Source organism: Odontesthes bonariensis, chromosome 15 (genome assembly GCF_027942865.1).
Source record: "Odontesthes bonariensis isolate fOdoBon6 chromosome 15, fOdoBon6.hap1, whole genome shotgun sequence".
Lineage (NCBI taxonomy): Eukaryota > Metazoa > Chordata > Actinopteri > Atheriniformes > Atherinopsidae > Odontesthes > Odontesthes bonariensis.
In genome coordinates, this window is record NC_134520.1 from 29472757 (window position 1) to 29497585 (window position 24829).

The 24829-nt window shown below is 37.3% G+C and overlaps 1 protein-coding gene across 5 annotated transcripts in view; it reads left to right on the forward strand.

Moving 5' to 3' along the window:
- The window catches only part of LOC142400733 (discs large homolog 1-like protein), a 111763-nt gene extending 88636 nt beyond the window's left edge, over window positions 1-23127 (forward strand). For 4 of the 5 annotated variants that reach the window (XM_075485905.1, XM_075485908.1, XM_075485906.1 and 1 more), the window contains 11 exons: window positions 3598-3712; window positions 9932-10114; window positions 12645-12708; window positions 14239-14254; window positions 15432-15473; window positions 15799-15849; window positions 16700-16801; window positions 17589-17761; window positions 17866-17975; window positions 18610-18701; window positions 19675-23127. In XM_075485905.1, the coding sequence (XP_075342020.1) occupies window positions 3598-3712; window positions 9932-10114; window positions 12645-12708; window positions 14239-14254; window positions 15432-15473; window positions 15799-15849; window positions 16700-16801; window positions 17589-17761; window positions 17866-17975; window positions 18610-18701; window positions 19675-19781 (1055 nt within the window). In that variant the 3' untranslated portion in view covers window positions 19782-23127. The remainder of the gene's footprint in view (window positions 1-3597; window positions 3713-9931; window positions 10115-12644; window positions 12709-14238; window positions 14255-15431; window positions 15474-15798; window positions 15850-16699; window positions 16802-17588; window positions 17762-17865; window positions 17976-18609; window positions 18702-19674) is intronic. The other variant, XM_075485907.1, reaches the window with a different exon arrangement.
- Window positions 23128-24829: the final 1702 nt, after the last annotated feature.

Sequence of the window (24829 nt, forward strand, 5' to 3'; positions counted from 1 at the left end):
CCCTCTTCTTTTTTTCCCCTTTCTTGCTCTTTGTAAAATAACACTATATTGAGATGATATGTCCTGACAGACAGTTTGATGCTGATGATGTGAAAGTTCATATCTGGGGATTCAGGTCCATGTTGCAGCAATAGGATATGTTTTAATCCATCAGTTTGTGATGTGTCCAAAACAGAAAATGTCAAAATGCCATATGCCATAATGTTTCAGCACAAGGTCGCTTAGATTTTTCTCTCTCATTTTATTGAGCACTTAACGGCAGTTTTTTCCTCTTTTTCCAGAACAACAGAGTTTTGTAATAAATGTGTAGCTGTGAAGTAATTACATTATAGATCATGTTACACTGACAATTTCACTTACTTCAGAGGTGAATAACTTTGAGCTTGTTCAGCAGACTCTGGTCGTTTTATCATTGTGTCAAATTAAGGAGTGCTTCATTGGAAATCTGCTGAGATCTTGGTGTTCTCTGTCCATTAGAAATTCAAGGAAGGGTGAAGAGAAATAAGGGGGAAAGAGAGGAAAACTCAAGAGTTACTGCAGGTGTGTGTGTATGTGTATGTGTGTGTGTGCGTGTGAGTGTGTGTATGAGTGCATGACCGTGTGTACCTCGAGTGTGATTGAATTACTCAGGGTTAATTAGATTCTGTAGTCCACAGTGATGGCTCAGCCACACATGCGCAGGGACATCCTTCAGTGGGGGTTTTTTCAGGTTTTTTACCAGCAGTGTTTTCATCCGTAGGTTTGTTCCGAGGTTTCTGGGAAGCTGCATGGTGTTGAGCAGAGTCAGTAAGGATTTGTTACACATATCTGCTCTTAGTTATGCTTCTCTGGATACAGATATTGCAGTTTACTGCACAGAAACCACCAACCTGCTGGTTAAATATATATATTCTTACTTCTCTGCTGAAAGTAAGCCACTATCATAAATCAATGATTGCACTTTAGGTAGAGGCATTTTGTAATTAGTCTTTTCACTTTAAGTATTTCCATCATCATTATTATGGGGGTGGCTGTAGCTCAGGAAGAAAAGCAGTCGCCCACTAATCAGAAGGTTGGTGGTTCGACTCCAGCTTCCCTGGGTCATTTGGGCAAGACACTGAACCCCACGTTGCCTACTGATGAATGTGTGTGAATGTAGGAATCACATGGCTGTATAGACTAAGGCGTGCTGCATGAGCGTGTGAGTGAAAGGGTGAATGTGTCATGTAGTGTTAAAAGTGCTTTGAGTGGTCAGCTAGACTACTAGTCCATTTAAACATTTATAATTAAAAAGGCATAATGGCATTTTTACAGGCACAAGAAAAAACGTGGGTCAGAGACTTGGGTGTTTTAGCTGCAATAAGCAAAAGGATGCTAAAGCAGGGCATCTGTGCTGAGTGTATGAGCAAATCATTGCACTTTGCACTGATTGGCCAACCAGATACTCCAAGCTCACCACTTGTTATTCAAGGGAGACGAATATACAGTTGTTTCTGGTGATGAAATTCAAAGTACTGTTTGAAAATTCACCGTTGTAGTTGTGAATATGTACAGGTTTAAGAAGCTAATGTGCTTTTTGTGTAATTATGTATCTTTTAAGATCTCCAAGGGTGAAATGTGAAAGCAAACACATCAGGACATTTTTGGTAAATCCCTTTCCGATATGTAAAGTTGTTTTTACTCTGTGTGCTTTCAATATATCTGTAACATTTCAGCCACAGAGCCAATAAAAGCTTAATGATTTTTTTTTTTCAAATGCTGCACTCGTGGTGCTGCGTCACACCACTGCTGAGCCACTTGAACATCGCTGTGTGAATCCATCGTGCATGTTTAATGGAACTTTTCAGCTCAGAATCACAAATTTTCTACCTTCAGTTCAACATGAAAGAAGTCAGATCTCACTAACATGAACGGCTGCTCTCCGTGACAGCACTCATCTCAGTATATAAGTTTATAGACTACATTAGTATGTCACTAAAATCACATCGGATTTTTTAAGTCATTTGATCATTTAGTTACATGACAGATTTAACAAGTTGTTGGCAGGTCATCTGAGGAAGGGTAGAAAGAAGAAGGGAAGGAGGGAAGGCGTGGTTAACACCAAGGACAATCATGCCCTTGTTCCAGACTGCCTGCCAAAAAGAGATTTTCCCTGAGATTCAAATAGGTCTTACGTTTGACCCACTGAAAGCAGTCTTGTCCAACCAGACAAACAATTAGGTGATTAGTGTTAAGCTATGACTAAGGGTGGCATAGAAATTTTGTTACTTTGTAAGTATCTTTAGAATTTTAGATGTTAAAAAATTGAATGTCAAAAGACATAATCATAATAATCCTTTTCAAACTAAGTGTTTAGGAATAATTTATATCCTGTATAAACCGTGAGTTCTGATGATAGAAGTCTAATATGTTGTCAAGAGCTGGTAGTGATTGTTTGTGCATGATTCATAGACTTTAGATACAAGATGAACAGAACCATAGGTTTGTAAATTGCCTTTTGAAGCCTTGACTTTGGCATTCGCTCATAACCATCTTGGTCTTTTTGGAGACAGAGGTGAACATAATTGGACAAGAGGGTAGAAATGGAGAATGATACCTGAGAGCTGATTGAATAACAATGTGTTTATGTGAGAACTTATATTAGAATCAGAATTATCTTTATTGCCAAGTGGGTTTCTACAAGGGAAGATATGAGGGAAAAGTACTAATGTCACAGATAAATACAAAACAATTGGAATAGAAGTCACCAGTGAGTAGAGATAAATTAAGCAAGTATTAAATGAATTAGCAATATACACATAAGAGATTGAAAAGTTGACATTGCAGATATGGCCTGGAAGTTCCAAATAGTTTAGTGTCAGGCGACAGTTTAAAAAATGATCAACAGCAAAGAAGTTTACACGTGCACTATGGTTAGGGGTTGTAATTTTCATAAGGACAAACAGCTCTGTGATCAGAAGGGATTAATCTAGCTAAGAAGACCATAGTAACTCACAGAAAAAATTGTTGATTGTACTAGTATTTCCTGAGAGAAGTTGATATTTTGGAATTTGAAGCAGTGGCCATCAGCGGGATTTTAAGGGGGTTTGTTTGGTTAAAATCTATGGCATCTTTGTTTAATGAGATGGATCTGATCAGGAGTTGATATTCAGATTATGTCCGTGGAGGATCTGTTGACATCTCAAGGTGTATTTATTCATGAGCTTTTGTAGAAGTATATATTAAAGCTTTTATATTTGTAGCTGAGCAAGGTAATCCTTTATGAACACAGACAATAAACTTCTTGCTATTTCAATGTGATCTCAAAATGTGTGTACTTGTTGCACTAGAGTAATTTGTTGTAAACATGACTATCACTAAGAATAAACCTCCACCACCCTTTAGGCTATTTTTTCATGCTCTTTTCTTCTCTTTCATCTACTGAGCAAAGGTGATTGAAGTGTAAAAAGTGCTGCTTCTAATGTGGAACAGCAGGTAGATTTTAAAAATAGCCTAAACCAGATCTTGCATGAATAACTAATGATTTCACCTCTGGATTATTTCTAAAGGAATATGTAACAGAAAACTTGTCTGCTGGGTCTAACAATGTTTCTTCACTTTGTGTGTCTCCTTGTGTAGAGTACAGTCGTTTTGAGGCAAAGATCCATGACCTGAGGGAACAGATGATGACCAGCAGTGTCAGCTCCAGCTCCACATCGCTTCGTTCCACTCAGAAACGCACACTTTACATCAGGTAAAACGCTCACACACACACACCCACACAGTCAACAGAGGAGACAGATTTTCCAGTGTATTGCAAGGTGTATTGAAAGGTTTATTGGGAGGCCTTATCTCAGCTGTCTTATTCACGTTTTGTGTGTGTGAGAAGTTGAAAGAGTGGTTATCACATATAAAATTACAATGAGATTATGTGGCTAATATTGTCTCACACAAATGCATCCATCGCCTGTCAGCTCTGTGTCCGTCTGTCCTTGTGGAATTCTTATCCTTGTTTGTCCGGGTTGTTCAGTCTTCTCGGAATCACCACGTCTATCCCTTGTATCCATCTGTGGAGCCCAGAAGCAGTTTGAGACCCCAAACCAACCACACTTTCAATGTTCTGTCTTTGCAAGTAACAAATTATTTGAAATATTGATTGCACACTGGATCATTCGGTCCACAGAGGTCACATCGGAGCTCTTGGAAGATCCGTCTAGTAGAAAATACAGATATTAAATTAGGCTTAAGGAAGATATTCAAAGTTGATTAATTTTTAGAATTAAAATATGATATCAACCTGTCGCACCATATCAAAATAAAAGAGAGCACAATCACTCTTTCTGAATATATTTAGTATAACAACCTCATTACAAAAAGAACAGAGTTACATTGTTTTGGACAGCCACAAATTTAATCTCTTGATTTTGACACAAATTCTGTCTGTGTAGATCACAGCATTCATCAAAGGCAAGTCTTGCAACTCAGCTGCCATCTTGGTTAACAACCCTTGGCTAACAAGACTGAACTCTGTACTATGACACAAGATTAGTGGCTTATCAAAGTAACTTCAGGTTTAATTGAATTTTTGTGGTTTTGCCATGACAAATTGTACTGGAGACCTGTTCCAGAGCTTGAGAAGAATTCAATACGTACAAAAGCATCACATCGAGGCTAGTCTTTACTCTTGGATAATAAAATGAACACATGAAGGAATGAAAATAGACATTGGTGTGTGGGTAGTGAGAATCTATTTCTGTTCCCTTCTCTCTAAATAGTTTGAAAGGAAAATTTTGATCTAAAACACACAAATTTGGAGATAGCATTCCTTTTTTTATATATATATATATATTTACCATGAAAGATTTCCATGTCATTTCCTCATCCTCCTGCATTTTATTACACAACCATTTCCAGGTTGGCCAACTTAGGAGCTTGAATTGTCTCTATAGCTGCCCTTTTTTTAATGCAAAGAGACTTTAAAACAGCCAGAGTTGTATTTGAAATTAAGGAAATTTTCTCTTGTTTAATTTGTGTTCTTCTAGTAAGAAATATGCAGTTTTAGATTCCTACATATCCAGAGTCAAAAAACCTGATCTGACCTACTGAGTCGGTAACCAGAGTTGTTACACCACTTAGCATGAACTTAATTATTAAAGTTAGTGAAACCAGATAACATTATGATACACTTGATATATTAAACGTGTTTCTCGATATAAATCCAAGATTCCAATGGTCAAGGGCCACTGAAACATCAAAACAGCATGCATAAAATCACCAGTCAACTCAAATTAAGTTCCACAGAAGAACGTTTAAAACTTAACTGTTAAACAAGCTTAACTTAAAACTTAACTGTTAAACAAACAAAAAAATCCATGAAATGAGATAAAGTAATCATCCAGCAAAATTTGCAAAGATGTCCCCCAAATCTCATTGTTCTAACACTGCCACCGTCAGGCTTGGCGTAATTTAACAGCTCTTGATAGCCTATTTATGCGGATCAATGTAGACGTGTTTTTTTTTTAAAAACGGGGCTGTGTGCACCTAGTTTTTTTTGCAAACGAAGGTTAGAAAATATGCGTTTATCAAAATACCCGGGTATGTGGAAACAGCACCTAAATCTCTGTTCATGGCCGGAAACGCACCATCCTCCTTAAGTGACTGGCTCTTGCTCACTCAGGGAACAGCTGAAGATCGACATGGTGGCAGTAAAAGCCTCAGACTTTGGGCCATCAATATTTAGTAGATTTTTTTTAAAAATTTAAACAAATTGGGGGGGTTATACTAAGTGATACATTTTTATGAAAAACAAAGAATTATTGATGGATATTCTGATCATTCCAGTCTAATCATTTGTGAATTTCGCTGAGACTACAAACATATCCATGATAGAATCTCTGTATGAATAAAATGGCAATGAATTAATGGATTTTAGACAAATACAACACATTAAACTGTGTAAGGCTGTACAGTTATACCCTTAAGGATGTTTTCAGGTGTAACAGAACTAATGAAACCTTGTGTAAGGTAATCAGTTCCCACATTGACTCGATGACAAGTTTTGCAGAAATCTGGCCAGGATCATTTCAAGGTAACATAGAATTATGAAGTAATCCCACAAAAACCCAAATGATAAATCCCTGTCAAAGAAACAGTTCCTGTATCTATCTGTTACTGCTCCGAAATTACCAAACAGACTGAAAATGTTAAAAAAACAAGTCTAAAACTGGCAGCTGATTGGTCAAGCTGTAGTTGTTGGTGTGTGGCAGATTGGGGGTGTCTGGTGCTCAGGGCTGCTGCTGTGTCCCTGCATGTATATGTGTATGTGTGGAGCTTTTGTTTCAGACGCAACTGTATTATGTGCATGAGACAGGTTAACCTTTCCTCTCTCCTCAGAGAAAATGTCACTGACACAAAGTGACATACTGTATGTACTGTCTCTGTGTATGTACTGTGTCTATAACTGTCCTTTGTGTGAAAGGTGAAGGTGTGTATGTGTTTGCTCCCTGTTCCGCTCTCTATTGGCTCATTTTAAATTCCCACCATGATGGTCTATTTTAAACACACTGCATGGCTCAGTAGCTTGGCTTTGTAATTGTATATTTTACTGCAGAAAGATTCACCTTAAGAGGAATGGATTCCTGCAAAGTATATGTTATCAAGTTGAAGTGCAATTTTTAGACATGCTTTTTATTTTAATGCAGTGTACTTTTTGTAATAGGACTGATTTTCTTTCCGAACTCTTTCTCGTCTCAAACTTTCTTTCTTTCTTTCTCGTCTCAAAAGAATTGATGCTCAGTCAGTCGTACCCTGCTGGTTTCTGTATACTCTATATAAGAATCAAAACTAGATGTAATGCATTGATTCGCCAGGGCAGTTTGAGGCATGTTTAAAGAGTTTCTGTATTGTAGTTTTCTGAAAAGGGATATCTGCTGCTGTTCCTAATCCAGATATTGATTTTGAAGCATGTTTCAGGACATGAGCTTCTTGAAATAAAACTTTGCGTTTCAGATAGCCTAAGAGCTTTTTTTAATTGAATATAATCTCTTTTTATATCGGACAGTTTTTGGTTATTTCCTCGAAATCTATAGTATAATTATAGAAGATACTATATGTTTGTATAGTCTCTAAATTAAGGCAACGTTTGGGCTTTCTTAATAAGTATCACACATATTCAGCAGCGTGAATGTAGATAATTTTTATAGCAGAATAGTGCTATCAGTATACCCCTGTATTCAGATATCCTTGTATTATGAAGAGGATCCCCTCAAGACTTTTTCCTCTTAGGAAAAGCTGCTTTCCTTTCTACGACGCCTTATTTGTTTATTATAAATTTTAAAAATAAGTAAATTACGTTATTCACCGGTGAAAGGATCTTAACAGCAACATGTAGCTCTGTTTATAAACCAGAGTGATATCAGACGAAATGAAAGCCATCATGCTAATTGAGTGTGTTTTTGTAAACGACAGACGAAACAGTAATGTTCCATTACAGACTGTAAGATGAAGAAAAACTGTTTTAAAAGTGAGTTAAAGCATTCATATAAGATTATTTTATCATCCCTGCCTCTCTGTAGTGTTAACACCATCTGAATGGGGATCTATTTCAGTTTCACTGTTCTGCATTACACAACACTAATATATTACCTCTGTCACCGTGCGTTTTATCTTCTGGAATAAAGCACACATAAGCAGTAATACTGCATGTGCTTTTAGTGTAAAGCAGAACCGCACTGTTGTTTGGAGAGTAATCTGCTGGCTGAGCAAAAAGCCCAACTGCAGCACAATGTTTACAAAAGCTTGTTTAAAATGTCATTGTGTTTCTGTCTGAGACACATTATAGTAATTAATGTGTGTTCTCTCAATGGAGTAATTCCTGTGAGATTTCCACTGTGGAATTAAAATGACTGTAATACTGAAAACAGGTAATTGAATTATAGACACTTACATCTGGCCTTAATAATTCTGCACACCATCCATGAGTGCAACGTCCTGGTGGGGAAATTATTTGTGGTGTCGAAGTGTCTTGCTTGTTTCTTTAATTTGATGAGCATTTTCTTCACCAGTCATCTTCTCTGTAAGTGTGTTAACATTATCAATAAACACATCTGACAGCTGCAACCCAGAGCTTCATGGTTACAGTACATCTACTAACCTCTGCCCGACTCCTCTGTCATTTATTTTAGGTCATCTCAAATGATTGCACATATCAGGATAACAGGCGACAGCCCAAATATTCACTGCATTAATGAATATTTTCAAAGGAATTTTTTTCACCGTGATTATGGCTGCCTTTAAGGCACAGTGTATTTTATGTATCTCAGTGTAGTAATGAATGTGTCCCCTCACTTGGATAATTAGATATCAGTGCTTTCCACAGGAATTAAACTGTAAGACCAGAACTTAATTGACTGTAACACTGAGAGTTTGTAATTCATTTATGACTTGCATGTACATGGCTTTGGCCTTGTTTACTTGAAACAAGGTCATGTGGGATGTGTGGTGTGGTGCTTTAAAGAATTACTGACTGTGTGAAATGGTGACAGTAAAAAGGAATGAAATACTATATACATGCGCATATCTGACGGCTTACTTTATGCATTGGTGGACTGCTAATGCAAAGGTAACTCAGGCTTACAGCATATTTTCTAACCTTTTCTTTCTATTAGAGCTTACTATTTTAGAACGTGTGATTTCCTATCATAAGACGAGGAGAATATCAGGGTAGTTTACAAAGAAGATATTTGGACAAGTTAACTTAGAATCAAGGATTTTCATTAATTGTTACCCCTAATTATTGACAGATCTATTGTCCCATCGGGCATGTACGAACCTGCACTTAAAGCACTCAAAGCACATAATATTGCACTCCTGTAGAACTATGAGAATCACAAAGGTGACAACAATAGAGGAAGTTGTCGAGTCACACCACATGATCAAAGGCAGTGGAGAAAATGGATTCTGTGCTTTGTCGTTTGTACGCATGATTTCAATATGATCTTTCCAGGATAAGAACTGATCTGTCATCCCACCCAAAAATGTATTGATTTTTTATTTTTTTTTCCCCATGAATATCAACAAGAGCTATGAATGTTATTACAACACCACTCTATTTTACTTTATTCTTTATTGAATAAAAATCCTATTCCTATGAGACTGCATCTGTATATATTCACAGGCTTCCGTGTGTTTAGTATAACGCAGTCTGTCACAGTATCATCCAGCGGCCAAAGTGTTTGTGTTCCGTGTTCATATCCTTCTTTTGCGATCATCAGTCTACCGTGAGTAACCCATGAGGTGGTGTGTTTCTCCTGTGAAGGCCTGTCTGCGTACCTCTCTGTCTGATTCTCTCTTGTTTCCTCCCTCTCTGTCTCCATTCTGTTTTATTGATGAAGGCAGTAGGGACTTTAGGGGATGCTGGTTATTTCAGCTCTAGTTACGTTGCACTCACACACCCACACAGGCACCCACACACACACCCACATGCACACACATTGCTGGCCTACTTTTCCAGGTCTTTTCCCTCTGGACTGGTTGAATCTGTGGTCACAGAGACATATCACTGTTCAAACACACACACAAAACATGCTCAGCAACACACAAACAGACAAACACAAACACACAGATGTGCACAGCTGCCTGCTTGTACAGAGAGGCATGTAGACCCAGACAAGGTCATAAATGAATAGTGTAGGAAGCTGTCCTTATCTGTTTCAGCTCATTTGCACTCCAACTCTTTGTCGTTTTTTTATAAATATGTTTAATTTTTTTACATTTTATGTATGAATGTATTTCTTTTTTGATATCTTATAAATTGTGTCTTGAGATTTCTTACTGTAATGGATTATTTAGTCGATTCATCATCACTGTAGCTACATGACTGACTAACCTGTGTGTGCCCCCTCCAGCAGGAGAGAGCGTCGCCGCTGCGCTGAAGTTGAGTTTTTGACCACATGTGGTTTGCTTCTGTCTTCAGGGCGTTGTTCGACTATGACGGAAGTGCAGCAGATCTGACCACGTCAAATCAGGCCGTGCCGTTTCATTTCGGCGACATCCTACACGTGAGCAGCGCTGGCGAAGAAGAGTGGTGGCCTGCCCGTCACCTAAGCCCCCCGCCCCCAAACTGCCCTGAAGTTGGGGTCATCCCTAGCCGCAGGAGGTCAGATTACTCAGAGTTTCATATGGGAGTAGGGGATTAAGTATTCACCTTTATGTTTTTAATTAACAACCACTTCAACTGACTCTGCATCCTTATCATCAATTTAAGATGTTCAGCATGAAATGCCAGATGAAATACCAATTAAAGCAAAAGGGAAAATAAACAAGTGTCACTTGTTTGCCAGACATCCCCTGGTTTCTGCTTTTCAAATGTGATGATTCACAGATTTTTTTTTTATTGTGATGTTGTTGAACTTGAGTTAACAAAAGAAGTTAACAAAAGGAGTCATGGTTGCTGTCGTAAGCAGTTAATCAACAATGATTTATTTACACCCAAACCTCTGTGTCTGCATGCTTCTGTGTCTAAAATTTACTTAAAAATCAATCAAACTAAACTATAGTCATTTAAAATGCTTACCTTGTTTAATCAATAAATCAATTATTTATTTTATTTATTTAGCATGATGGTTTTTAAGAAAAAGATAGACTTTAAGTCAGAAAACACTACATCAGCAAAAGAAACTTGTACAACTTTAGGTAATCAAATCTATCTGTCCACATGTTGACATGGCTTATACTCCCCTCACTACCACATGCATCCTTCTGCTGACCATCTGAAAGTTATAGCATGATTTCTGCTGTTCAAAGAGCCATTTAAAAATCTTGGCTACATATTGTTATCCTCCTGAGGACTCTGGGCCTAAGTTGGTTCTTATTAAAACAGTCGTTAACATGAATCCACATTCACATAATCTATTTCACATGAGTCGTTTAGCTTATGCTTCTTAAATTCTTGTCCATTGTCTTTGATTGTTGGTGGTGTTGTCTCCATCTCTGCCATTTTACTGTAAATTAGTTTGAAAACATAAAAATAACATAAATGCTGAACGTGTTAGTCTAAAACACACAAACACAAACATATCCCACTCAGAGGTAATCTGAATGAGGCAGTTGTGTGCAGCATACTAAGAACTGACTAAATACAGCATTTCAGATCCTTGTTGCTGGTGCTGAATTTCATATAGATTTCAGGTTTTACATTGAAGTATATATATTTTTTTTACTTATGAATGCAAGCATCATAATTATGTAGAGTCTGCTAAATGTAATCCTATGTTGGGAATATGGAAACATTGCTTCCTCTCAGCTCTCATTCTCTTGCTGTTTCGCCCCCGTGCAAGAGGTGTCAGACAGATGTTGTGAGGTTTCTGGGGTGTGAGTACACTATTTAGAACAAGCCATGTTGCCACCCGTGACTCAGAGGGAGGTGACATGGAGGGAGGGATGTGCATTGTGATGGAGTGGAAGAAATGACAGCAAGGAAGTGTTGAATGACACTTAATGAAAGAGCTAAGAGGGGCTTAGAATCAACAAGCATGAGGGGTAGAGAGTGAAAGGATCAAAGGAGAGACTGTCACAGAGGTTTCATGGGTAATAATAAACCGAGGTGCTAGAATAGCGGTTCGAGCATGAGGGCTCATTGAGTGAGCTACAGTAATAGTCTTGAAGCTTAAGCAAGAGGACTTATTATTGATTGAGGTTTTGAATGAAATGAAAGTATTAAAATGAATTGAAGAAACAAGTCTCTGAGATTCACCTTATTTGAAATTCTAGTGTTCGGTGTGGTCATCAGCCAGAAGGAAGGGACTAATCTAAATTTAAACTCAGGAAATGAAAAAGACTCCACAGCAGGAGCAACGCCCTGTTTTGCAATATGCACTAATTCAACCTTGTCTCTGTCTTTCATTGATTTGTATTTGTTTTAAGGCTACCACGGCCTGTTTGGATTAGTGGTCACAAGCACGCTATTTGCTCTTTACTGTCAAGTTACAAAATATCTGGATATATATCTGGTCTATAAAATTTCAGCCAGTTTAAAAACCCTGTAATTTCACTTTCTTAAAGTTATCCAAACTCAAAGTTTTTAAAAAGTAAGCAGCAAAAATACTTTTCAAAACAAGTCATTTTGTGTAATATTTTGGCTTAATTCACATTTCTTTAGATCCTAAAAGATGTGACACAAGATGTGAAAACATTTAAAATCATGAAATGCAAAATATGACAAAAACCCAGAACTGTAGAGCTGCTAGAGTTTTATATCAGATAAGAATGGGACAACTATCCTCTTGTAAAGGTCCAGCAACGGATCCCCTCATTTGTTGAAAATGAAGGCGGTTCTACACAATGGTGAACAGCCCTGTCCCAACTTTTTTTAGATGTTGCTGCCATCAAATTCAAGATAAGTTAATATTTTAGTAGTAATATTTTATAAGTAGTTCAATGCCTCACTTTCAATATTTGGTGTTTTGTATGTTATATTATGAAGGAAATACTGGTTTATGGAATTTACATTTTACCCAACTTCCCAATACCTTTTGGAATTGAGGTTGTAGCTCTACAGTTTCAAGGTGCCAGATGTTTAAGATGCTTTGTGATAATGTTGAGTTTACGGTTCAGATTTGAAGGACATATTTGCATCCTGTCTCTGAATGTCTCTTCATCTTCATTTCTTTCTTTTGTGTATCTCACAGAGCAGAGAAGAAGGAGAGGTCGAGGCTAAAGACAGTCAGAGTGACAAGGTCTCAGGAGAGATCGGTTAGTATATGACCTTTCTGTTTTCTCAATAAAACACAATGTGCAGTCCACCGCCCCTCGAAATGAATGGTGCAGTGCATTTTATACATAACCAAAGAAATTAATCTTAAAATCATCAAAATCACGCAAAAAACATTTTTTTTGTGGGATTTCTTTCTCTGTGTACTTCTCTGTGTTTGGTGTTGGTTGACATCTGAGTTAGACACTAAAGCTAAACTACCTGCTGTGAGATGGGATATGAACAACCACGTAAACTGACTCTGCCTCCTTATCATCAATTTAAGATGTTCAGTATGAAATGCCAGATGAAATACCAATTAAAGCAAAAGGGGAAATAAACAAGTGTCCAAAACATTTGCCAGACATCCTCTGGTTTCTGCTTTTCAAATGTGAGGATTCACAGATTTTTTTATTGTGATGTTGTTGAACTTGAGTTAACAAAAGGAGTCATGGTTGCTGTCGTAAACAGTTAATCAACAATGATTTATTTGAATCAAGACGATGGTTGCACCCAAACCTCTGTCTGCATGCTTCTGTGCCTTAAATTTACTTAAAAATCAATCAAACTAAACCATAGTAGTTTAAGATGCTAAACCTTGATTAATCAATCAATCGATTATTTGTTTTATTTATTTAGCATGATGGTTTTTAAGAAAATGATAGACTTTAAGTCAGAAAACACTACATCAGTCAAATTTAAAGAATTATAAATGTATTGTGTACTCAGTGGTAATTTAAACTACTATCTATAGTAGATATGTAGATGTTTCATGGTGATTTCATTAGTTAGTATTTTCAATTAAATTATTTGCTTAAACGTAAGATGCTAATAACTAATTGTTATTTTCTAATTTGGGGGAATTAGCTTATTTACTTTGGTCGCCATTAAAAAAATATCATTGTGGTAATCAGAGTTTAAACAATCAATGTCATGCACAGTCTTCAGTGTCAGTGCAGTTATTTGACTGATTGTTAATTTGACAACACATCAACGAACCACAGAGATCCAGTTTGACTCGTCAGGGACATCACTTATGTGAGATAATATGAGAAGTGTAAGTAGGATAACTATTAATGAAATTAATGAAAGTGCAGTTTGTTACTTATATATCTGAACTCTAGAAAGTTCCATTGTGAGTTCACAGGCAAGCCAACAGCATTATTCTAACTACCTCTCACACAACGTGATGATGAGGCTGACACAAGCTATTGATATCACTGTGTTGTCAGCTCGCTCTCACTCTCCCTCTGTTTTCTTCACACTGTGTGAATCAGCGACTCTGCATGATGAAGAAATGATAATTAAAAACGATCATAAACACACACACACACACACACAAACAAACACCATATATCCCTTGGTACCTACTGAGACTGCAATTAATCTTGCTCACTCACTGCGTGTATGTGAATGTATGTGCGCATGCTTGTGTGAATGCGGTATGGTTTCTGCTGATAACTGACTCACAATGTTGTGATCCTCTTCGGCATGATAAATTAACACTCTCCTCTCTCACTGTCTCTCTGTAGGATCAGGATGATAAAGGTAGGTGTCCTCTTCATCACTGACACCTACTGGTCAGCATATGTAAATGCAGCCCCTGTAATCCTGACTGTATTCTTTCACATTATCACAGGCTCCTATACAAACTTGGAACATTTAATGGCATGATAATTACTTTTAACTGATATCAGAGTAGAAAAAAAACATATAAAGTATTAATTAAGGAAAGCTCCTGTTCAGTTTGGCTTTTCTTTATCCAGTCACTCGGTTGACATGAGTTCTCACTGAAGGTAATGGATGCTACAGATATTGATTTAATAAGATGTTGTAGATTAGTGATGGGTTTGAGTGTGATCCTTTGCTTTGTATTTCTTGTGATTTGCTTCACTGACCCACAGAGTATAATGGTGTTTGTGCTGAAAGGTTGTAGTTTTTTACTCTTAGTCTCTTTTGTAAGGTATGATTTTGGTGCCTTTAGTTCCAGTTAAGTAAATAAATCCCAGTCTTTCAGCATACAGTGATATTAAATCATATATGTGGCTTCAGCTTTTTGGAAACAGTTTAGAGAAGGCCTTTTCTTGTTCAGCAAAGCAAAACCCTCATGTCCATCAAGCAGAGTACAAAATTGAACTTTATTTCTGCCACCTGAAGTCTTGCAACACCTTTAACTTTACGTTTTGAACAATATGTTCTGTTCCACTAAAACTATTCAGCCTGAGAGAATTATTGTATAATATCTACCGTGCTGATGGAGGGGTGCTGTCAATTCTGAAAAAAAGACAACCTGTCATGTTTAGTCACAGCTTTGGCTTGAGACTAAAAAGTTCAAACAGAAAAACTGCACAACTACCTGGAAGAGTAGGAGGCAGTGGGCAATTAGGATAAAGAGAAGTCTAATAGATCTTTTATTACATTGGGAAATGTACAACACTAAAGTCCACTCTAACTGCTCTAGATGGAGCTTCAGTGTCTCAGAAGATGTGGTTAGCTGTTGTCTTTTTGATGTTCAGGTGTGCATTTTTTCCATTTTTTGTTGGTGTTTTTGGTTACAATGCCTACAACTTAAAAGCAAACACAGAACATCGACAGATGGGATGATTTTATTTTTTCATTTCTGTTGAGTGAAACTGTTTCCGTCTGAGACAGAAGGGATGTAAGTGTGTGTGTGTTTGTGAGTGTATGTGTGTGTTGCTGACTCTGACCTGTCTTGTCCTTCCAGAGCTGGTCATTTCTGGCACCAGCGATAGTGAGAGTAGTTCCTGTAAGTGTAGACCCTCGTCTGTCTTTCCCCCCCTTCTCCCTCCTCTTCCTCTTCTCTCTCGCTACATGCTCTACTTCTTCTTTATTTTTTTCAGTTTTGTTTAAAATCTGTGTGTGCTTTTGGGTGTTTCATACACACATGCACATGTGTTCTTGGGTGCTGTGATGGTTGCAGTCTTATGTGCATGCAGGTGTTTGTGTATAAATTACTTCTCTCTGTATTTCCAGAGCTGTGGAAGAAGTCTAATCCAAAAGTAGAAAAGGGTGTGGTGTCAGTAAAACAACCACTGGCCCTCTAATTATGTTATTTGTGTTTGTCTGAGCAGCTGGCCAGGAGGAGACCTTCCTCACATACCAACCCGTCATGCAGCAGGAAGGTCAGTGCCTAATTTGTCATTTAGTCTGATTTATTCAAGTCATTTCTGGGAGGTATAAACCCAGAATCCATGCACCAGCATCCACAGTGTGCTTCACTTTGCAGACATTTCTATGGTGATTCCAGAAGGCCATTTAAAAATTCATAAATCAAAAATATAAAATCGCATTCATATTCAAGTTCTTTTATTATTATTATTTTTATCTTTATCTATGTATTAATTTGTTAACATTTTATTTTTATATATTTTTCTAAAACCTATCATTGAATGTGCCAGTGGTTGATCTATAATTTCTTACTTTCGGGAGCCTCATGAACCAATTGTGACTTTTTTGTTGTTGTTAAAACATAGCTATTACTATTTTTTAACGGTTGCTAAGCATTCATTTAAACTGAATTAGTCGCATGGTATTACTTCACTGAAATGGATTTAACACTTATTGCGCTTCATCTCTGCTCCGATTGATGTGACATTTTGTCATATTTGTCATATCTTATTGTGGCGTAAATGAAACGAACAAAGAGACTAGGAAGACTAAATACCACTGTATTTCAGTTATTTCTCATGTCTTTTAACCTTTGAGCAGTTCATTTGCTTTGAAGTTAGTTGTTAGACTGAATTTTGTGATATTTTTTCTGTCATTTTAAACTTGCATTCATTTTTTTTTTAAACCACTTCAGCTGGAAATCAGTACAAACTTTAAACACAACATTAACTCAAAAACTGAAACATAAAAGGAAAACAGGATATCAGAGGCTAAATTTGTTTCTATGTTAGTGTGTTGAAAATGCATTACTGTACTTTCCACGTGTCTTTCTGAGGGTATCAACCTGATTCTGTCCATTTCCAGTTAATTACACACGGCCAGTCATCGTGCTTGGACCAATGAAAGATAGAGTCAACGATGACCTCATCTCTGAGTTCCCTGACAAGTTTGGCTCCTGCGTCCCACGTGAGTTTTTCTACCTTCATGATAAAGCCCAGGAGCGGCTTGGAAATTACAGTCGAACTGGATAGAAGGCAACATTCTAACTTTGGCCTTGAGACATAACGGGAAAACTGTAAAATAATTTTTATGATGCAGACTCATCAAACTGAGGGTTTACTGTTACTTTCTTCATTTAAGAGTGTGTTTTTTTCTATTTGAGAACAAGATTCTGCATTTTCATGCTCTGATATTGTACTGTTCTCCTTCAGAAATCTCCCCTCACACTTGAATAGTCCCTGCTTATTGCTCATATGCGCTGCTGTAGCAGACAAACTGTGTTTCTCACACAGTTTTAAGCTACAGCAGAACATATGAGCAACAGGCAGGGACTTTTCAAATCAAGCTTTTTCAAGGAGATTGCTTTTGAACCGAAAAAAATCCAAACTTTAATCACAACTGACCTCAGTGTAAACTGACATTAAGCTTGTTTTTTAGACTATGACAGAACACTTTTATGAGCATTAAGGATCACAACATTATGAACTAATTGCATTTTCCTCACATTCTTTATATTTACTTTACAGCTAAAAAGAATTATTTTTGAAAAATGTGAATCAAAGTAAATGCTCAAATGTAGAATCACATTGAATGAATTTGAAGTCATCAGATCCTAAGTATCATAGTGTGTACTTTATCTGTTATCGTACGATTGTGGTTTTGATGGGTTTTTTAATGTCACAGGCAAACGTGTGTGCTGAGTTGTACCTGAAGACATTTTATCTGAATCTTCGTTAAAATATGTATTCCTCAGACACAACGCGGCCGCGACGAGACTACGAGGTGGACGGCAGAGATTACCACTTCATGCCGTCCAGAGAGTTTATGGAGCGAGAGATTCAGGAACACAAGTTCATTGAGGCGGGACAATATAACAGCCATCTGTATGGAACCAGCATACAGTCTGTCAAAGAGGTCGCTGAAAAGGTGAGACACTAGACGATTACAGGAAAGAGGATGGGTGGGAAGAGAGGACAAGCACTACAAAGGGAGTCTATGATTGATTGTCCGACTCCATGTGTCTCTCGCAGGGTAAACACTGCATACTGGACGTATCAGGGAATGCCATCAAACGTCTTCAGATGGCAGGCCTCCATCCCATCGCTATCTTCATTAGACCACGCAATGTTGACAACATTCTGTAAGTGACAGAGATATTAACCCCACCATCTGAGATAAGACAGCATTCTGTATTTGAACCATACAATTTTACTACTAGGTGCATTCTGTTTTTAAATATTTTGTGTTCGTCATCGGTAAGCAGGAGGATCTTCCGCTGTCATTAAAGTGTAAATGTCTGGAGGTTATAATCAATCAATTAAAAAATTGAATCACAGGACATTTATAAACACGTTAAGTTTACTTGTCCAAAATGTATAACAGACGTCTTGATTAAACAGGTTTCTTAAATCTAATTTGTAACCTATGCAACTGTGGTAAAGAAATGTCCCCTCAGCTAAAAAACGGCACGTCCTGCCTTATTTCCTCATAATGCCAGCACACGTTCACCACAGGTGTTGATGACGCATATTTGTCAGTTACATAACCAGCAGTAAAATATTTTACAGTAAGTCTATAGTTTGCTTAGAGATTTTTCCATGTTAAATAAGGTTTGGGAATAACGTAGACGTGGTTTCTACCTAAGTCATAATTCACTCCATTTTATGAAATAACTTAAAGGCGACTATGTCCATTCCTGTTGGAAGATTTGTGGTTCTAGGTTATCCCTGCCCCTCCATGTGTCCAAGTGTTATTGTTATTCTTTCTTTCTGCAGAGAGATGAATAAGCGTTTGACTGAGGAGCAGGCGAGGAAGACCTTTGACAGAGCTGTCAAACTGGAGCAGGAGTTCACGGAGTACTTCACCGGTTAGTCAAGTGAAAGTACATATGTATACTTCACGCGCAGTACCTGTTGATGCTTTGCAAATTTAAGTTAAGTATCTGTGTCTATGGGCAGTTCTTTTTGCTTTGGAAGCATTATGACCTCAATATCAGAGTGCTTATCTTACTGTCACTAGGTTACTCTAAACACTGTCATAACCAGGATAATATTCTTCTCAATCATTGTTAACAGTGTTTATATCAAAAGTCCCGTCCTGTCTTTAGATTTGATTGGTATGTGAGAGGGAAATTATGTTGACAAGAGCAACATGGCTTCAAAATCTTAACTATTTATAACGGAAAGTACTCTGAGTGTAGCTGGTAAATACAGCTGTACTTGAAGAACATAGAGTGCTGTCAGTGTTGATAGGATGTTGGTTAAGAATTAACAAAAAAAAGCTGCCTGTGAAAGAAACCCAATCTAATACATGTTTGGAGTAATGTGACAGTTGGATATGGGAAGAGAAGCAGTAATTGTAGCAGTACTATTGGCCAGTATGTATTACTACCATTTTGTTAATTGCAGAGATTTCCAAATATTTTCCGCCACATCTCTAATAATAACAAAAACGGTAACAATTATGTGTGAAAAGTTGCTCAGCCCAACATTATTAAAAGTTACGATTATAATAGTTTCATGAGGAACTATTTTCTCTGTTATTGTCATTATATTTAATAAACTTTATAGTTTTTGACAGGATAATCTACTATAGGTTATTTTCATGTTATTCATGTTATGTTTGATTTGATTTTGATTTAAAACAGGACTTTCAGGACCAAAGTGATCTGGGTTAAAGTTACATTTGTTTTTTTTTTGGTCTCATTACTATAGAAATAAGTCATTTGCTCTTTAGCTGTCCCATTGTTAACTGTATTCATCAAACAATTACTAAATGTGCGACTTAATTTGTTGACATGTGTACAGGACACTTATTGCTCTCTGTATGTGTCTTTGCAGGTATAGTCCAGGGTTTGTCTCTAGAGGAAGTTTACTCGCAGGTGAAGCAGATCATCGAGGAGCAGTCTGGTCCTTACATCTGGGTGCCCACAAAGGATCGACTTTGAATTAACACACACATACGATATACTAATGCACACATCACTCTCTCAACACTTCCTCCTTGTCTAATTTTCTATTATCAGCCTGCTTCCTCTCTCTTGCATTGCTACACACATGTATTTACACAAGCACATGAAGTTGACGAGGCTGGGACTATCTGGGACTGCTCCATCCTGAAGTGGAAGGAGCTCATGTCTGTCCAGCAGCCTATTGGTGGATCTTCCTACAGCTCAGTTCCTTAATGTTTAAGGAGGTGGTTCAAATCAAGGCGACATGTACCATTATCTGATTTATTTCATTACTGTTCTTCTTATTGTTGTTGTCGTTGTTGTTTTCATATTAACGAAGGGTAATGCATTCATGTATGGGTTTGTAATGATAATATCGTCACCAAAAGGCAGACTTTTGCACGCTGTAGCTTTAAGAGCATGTTTTTGGGACAAAATCTTGATCTAATTCCCGGTCTGTCATGTTTGTGTTTTCTCATGGCATAGTTTCTGTTTAGAGCTTCTCTTTCTTGTTTCTTTCCATCTTTTTTCTCATATGTCATCCCATCATCTCTTCATTTCCTCTTTTTACCGTCCACAGCCTTTAGATATGAGGTGAGAGTAATTATTGTAATAACGTTCCCCAGCATTTTAGAATCAAAGGTCAAAGTACATAGCAGCTACTGTTTAGAGATGTAATATGAAAAATAATTAATAATGATCAATTTAGAATTTTTGGGACTGAGACACTTGTTATCAGTTATTATAACAAGCAGAACTTCAAAACATGAATAGAAAACTGAGCTAGATAGCTGAAATAGTGTCATATTACCTTTGTTCTTTTTTTGCGGGTCTAAAACAAACCTCATAATGGTGGAGGAGACTATTTTGTGCTCTGGTCCTGTATTTGTCATATTTCTGATGGTTATATTTGAGAAAGTAAAACTTTTACATCAAACGAAGGCTTCATATCAGGACAGATTTATCAGACATTTAATTCCCAGCTACAGCCAAGTGTGAAAAAATAAAGAAATAAAAAGTATCTCCTGGCATTTACGTATCTACATACAACAGAATTATATATTTCAATATTTTTCCATGATAATAATCCCTTCATGCCATCCGTTTGGTCATAATTATTGCACTAGTTACAACACTGTGTTAGAACTTAAAGCTTGTCAGGCTGTTATTAAAAAACATCAGTGCCTGATAGAGATATGCCACTGTTAGCTAGCTTATTTTACTATTGCCAGCAGCACTTCCTCCTGGCCAAAACTATAACTCTCCTGCCCACTCTGTAGTCAAGATTGTGACAGTTAAGCATGATAAATTGAATTGTTGAAATCCCATTTTTTGACTGCCATGAGTTCAGCATCTATGTCCTCACAGTAAAGTATATATAGCTGTTATGTTTGTGTGGACTTATGCTCTCAAAAAACAAGTGTTAATACAAAAGTTCAAGATATGTTCACAGTACTTGTTCCTGATCATCATCCCTGAGTAGCCTGCAGTGTGGCAGAAGTACCCAGCTCAGAGGTTGAAATGCTCATCCACAGTCCTGACTGCCCTTTTTATTCATGACTTATTGTCCATTATATTAAAAAACACTATATAAACATACTGTTAAAACAGTATAAAACTTATTTATTATTTTTATGGAATAAGTCTAAGTAATCACCTGATTAATCACAAGTAAAATCAGGAATAGACAATCAAAGACAAGGATTTAGTCCACATGCGCCCCATTTTACAAAATCCTAATTTTCAGAACAAATTAACAATACCAAGATTCATGATAAACAACTAAGATGGAGCAATAGGAAACATGAAAACAAAATAAAGATAAAATGTACATTAAAAAAAAACATCAGTGCGCTCAAAGTCTTTCTGTTTGCTTAGTAAATGTAAACAACTAAATGAATGTATGGAAGTAGCCTGAATTCTATTAAATGTTCAAATTAAAGGCAAATAAATGGCTTAAACAACCTGTTCTGACTCATGGTGCAATTGCTCAAAAACAATGAGCAAATCCAGTTCAAGGATTTTTGATTTTATCCTTCATTTCAAACCAAACATATACTCAAAAATGTGATGAATACAGGTCCAGCTATTCTGTTTCAGAAATCTGGATGTGCTGTGTCTTAAGTCTTTCCAAAAGCTTCTCTGCCTTTCTTTCCTCCTTTTCATCTTTGTCTCACACCTTCATCTCTATCTACTTCCACTCACGAATACCCCAGTGTGACATTATTTGAGCTCTCTGACCATAACAGTGTATCAACTCCTTCATCAACGCATCATCATGATCTCAATCATCAGCATCACTATTAAAGCTTTCCATCTTACTATAGTTGCACTAATGAGGGCTGGTTTCCAAAAAGCATCTTATGCAACAGAAGCTGATCGCATCTCAGTGTTGTGACACTCACACTTTTCTGTCATTGATCATAAAACAGGTCAAGAAGCAGTTTAATGTAGGTTTTCCTAGTTATCTCATTTGCTTTATGTCTCGTATTTGAAGACATTTAAAGACATCAAGTGTACACTGCTGGTGAAAGCCTCTGTCTTGATCGATTCATCCACTGCATGGCTCGCTGGCCAACAGGTTGTTTTCATGCTACATTCATAAATTTGAGCCTCAACACTCAAAAAAGACTCATGAAACTTGTTCCCTGTGTGACCTCAGTGCTCTATGCATTACTGTTTAGTACAGTTATATTGAGGATTTAATTTGACCTAATTTACAACTTAAAGGGTGTTTTCGTGATCTCACAGTGAATTGACATCTTTGGGGACCTTCTGCTTGCTAACAGTCGATGATTACCACACCGAGTGCTGAGGTCATGAATCAGATGAAACTCAAATGTGACGATAATCACGTTCAAGATGCTTTCCGTGACACAGCCACTGTTTTGACCTTGTCGACCCCCCACGCCCATCTCCACTTCAACCCCAAGGCGTCTCCTCCAAACTGATTGGAGGACCAGAGACATACAAAATGGATGTTCTGCCAGCAGAGAAGAGAAGCTTTAATGTTTCCTCACAGAGTGTTGGGCTAAACTGAAATTCTTTCCATGTTTAATCCGTGACTGTCTCCAGTAGTTGAGTGTTATTTGTCAGTTGACAGAACATGACTCTTTGAATGACTCTGGGTGTGTGTTTTAGCCAGGGGACAATGCCGTTGTCTGTTAGAGTAAAGCACCGATGCAAAGAATCTATTACAGAGATGGATCTATATCTGACATATTATAATATTTATCCCTGCTCTAACTGCCTATTTTGGTACAAAAAAAAATAAATAAAAGTCTTTATTGAGATTTACTGAACTCTCTCGACCGATGATAAAAGATAATGAGTATTAATATTATTTTGTTTTAGTTGTTGTTTTTTTTGGTCTTTTTTGCTTTGTGGAATGTGTATGAATGTGAATATTCTATATCTGTAAATATTAATATATTTTCCTTTACTTTCACCTCTATCGTGGGTTTATAGTGCTCTGTGTTGATTAATGCCTGATGTGATATTTCATTCACACACAAAGCAACAGAAACATGAGATAACAACACAAAGCTTATGGTATTTTTAGTTTTCTTTAAGTTATTTTATTATTCAAGAATTGGGACCAAAATTGGGTGTTTTTGTCTATACGGTTTTATTCAAGAGGGGGTGGAGGGTGTAGAGTCTGTTCATTTTTACTTATTTTGGCTATTGGTTCTCTTAAGGCCGGCGCACACCTTTACGATTCGTGTACGATTTTGTCGGCCCGATGACTTCGCATGGGAATCGTAAAGGTGTGCGGTAGCAGCCGACAAACGATTTTGTCGCTTGTCGTTTCATCGGATCAAATCAAACATGTTTGATATTTCCGTACGGATTTTCCTTGTGCCGAATACAATCGTATGTGTGTGCGGTCTCTGTTCCGATGTCATTGCGCAGGATTATTTAAACAGCCAATGGGAATAGCGCACTTAGTCACGTTGGACGACTACGACACAAACATGGCTGCCTCCAGTTTGAAAGTCACGTGATTTGTGGCTTCCTATTTCGGTCATGTGATAACATTCGGTCAAAAAAATCGTAGCTTCGCAAGTGTGTCAAATACGGTCCGAATTGTTATGCCGATCACCCGACCAATGATGCAACGATGACATCGTAAAGGTGTACGCCGGCCTTTAAGAGATGGCAGTTTTGAAAATCCCAAAGTTGAGACGTTTTTTAAATTTAGATTTTATTGAATCTTTCGGAATGAAAAGGAAGGGAAAGCCTGATGGCATATTGCAAGGATCAACCAGTATGCCTCTACACATTAGTGACATAGACCTTCCAAAATACAATGCAAAATGCATTAAAGACGGCCCTCATCTAAAATGGATTCCAAGAAGTTGTCCTACCTTCCATGTTCCATTTTCTTCTCTAAAACATTCAAACTAAAACATTTTTCAAATGGACAACTGGAAAAAGCAATCCTTCCAACTGTACAGCTGATTTGCATCTGCTGTGAGGAACAGATTAAATGAGAAATTAGGTCAAGCTAGAGGAGATCTCTGCACGTGTCCAAAGTTCATATTGTTACATTCCTTCAGTTCATCGGGTTCTTATGTGCAAGTGTCCCATAATCCTGTAATGAGGGGTAAATATCCTGCCATAAAATACTGTCGGAGGAAACAAAGGTACAACTCATAAAACAAATCTGGCTGGCTGTCAAACTCAGGGTGGCAGAAAAAAGACATTTCTGTTCAAATGAAACTGCCCTTTAAAAATCTTGTGAAAATCTCTTTCTCAGTATATTACCCAAACCATGCAACACCTGCAGTACGTGACCAATAAGAAAAGCTCTGCTTGAAGAACTGACAATTCAGCAGTTTTGTCAACATCGAGAAAAAATTGAGGCGTATTCAAACTGTTCACTTACAACATGATAACAACAAGTAGCTCATAGGTTTTATATTGTAGAGAAAGTCTGATTTGATAAGAGATTTTCAGATTAGCCGACAAAATATCACCATAATGACACCTCGGCTCAGCTTTCACCTCAGTGTCATCTCTGTCACATATGTGCCCTGTGAATG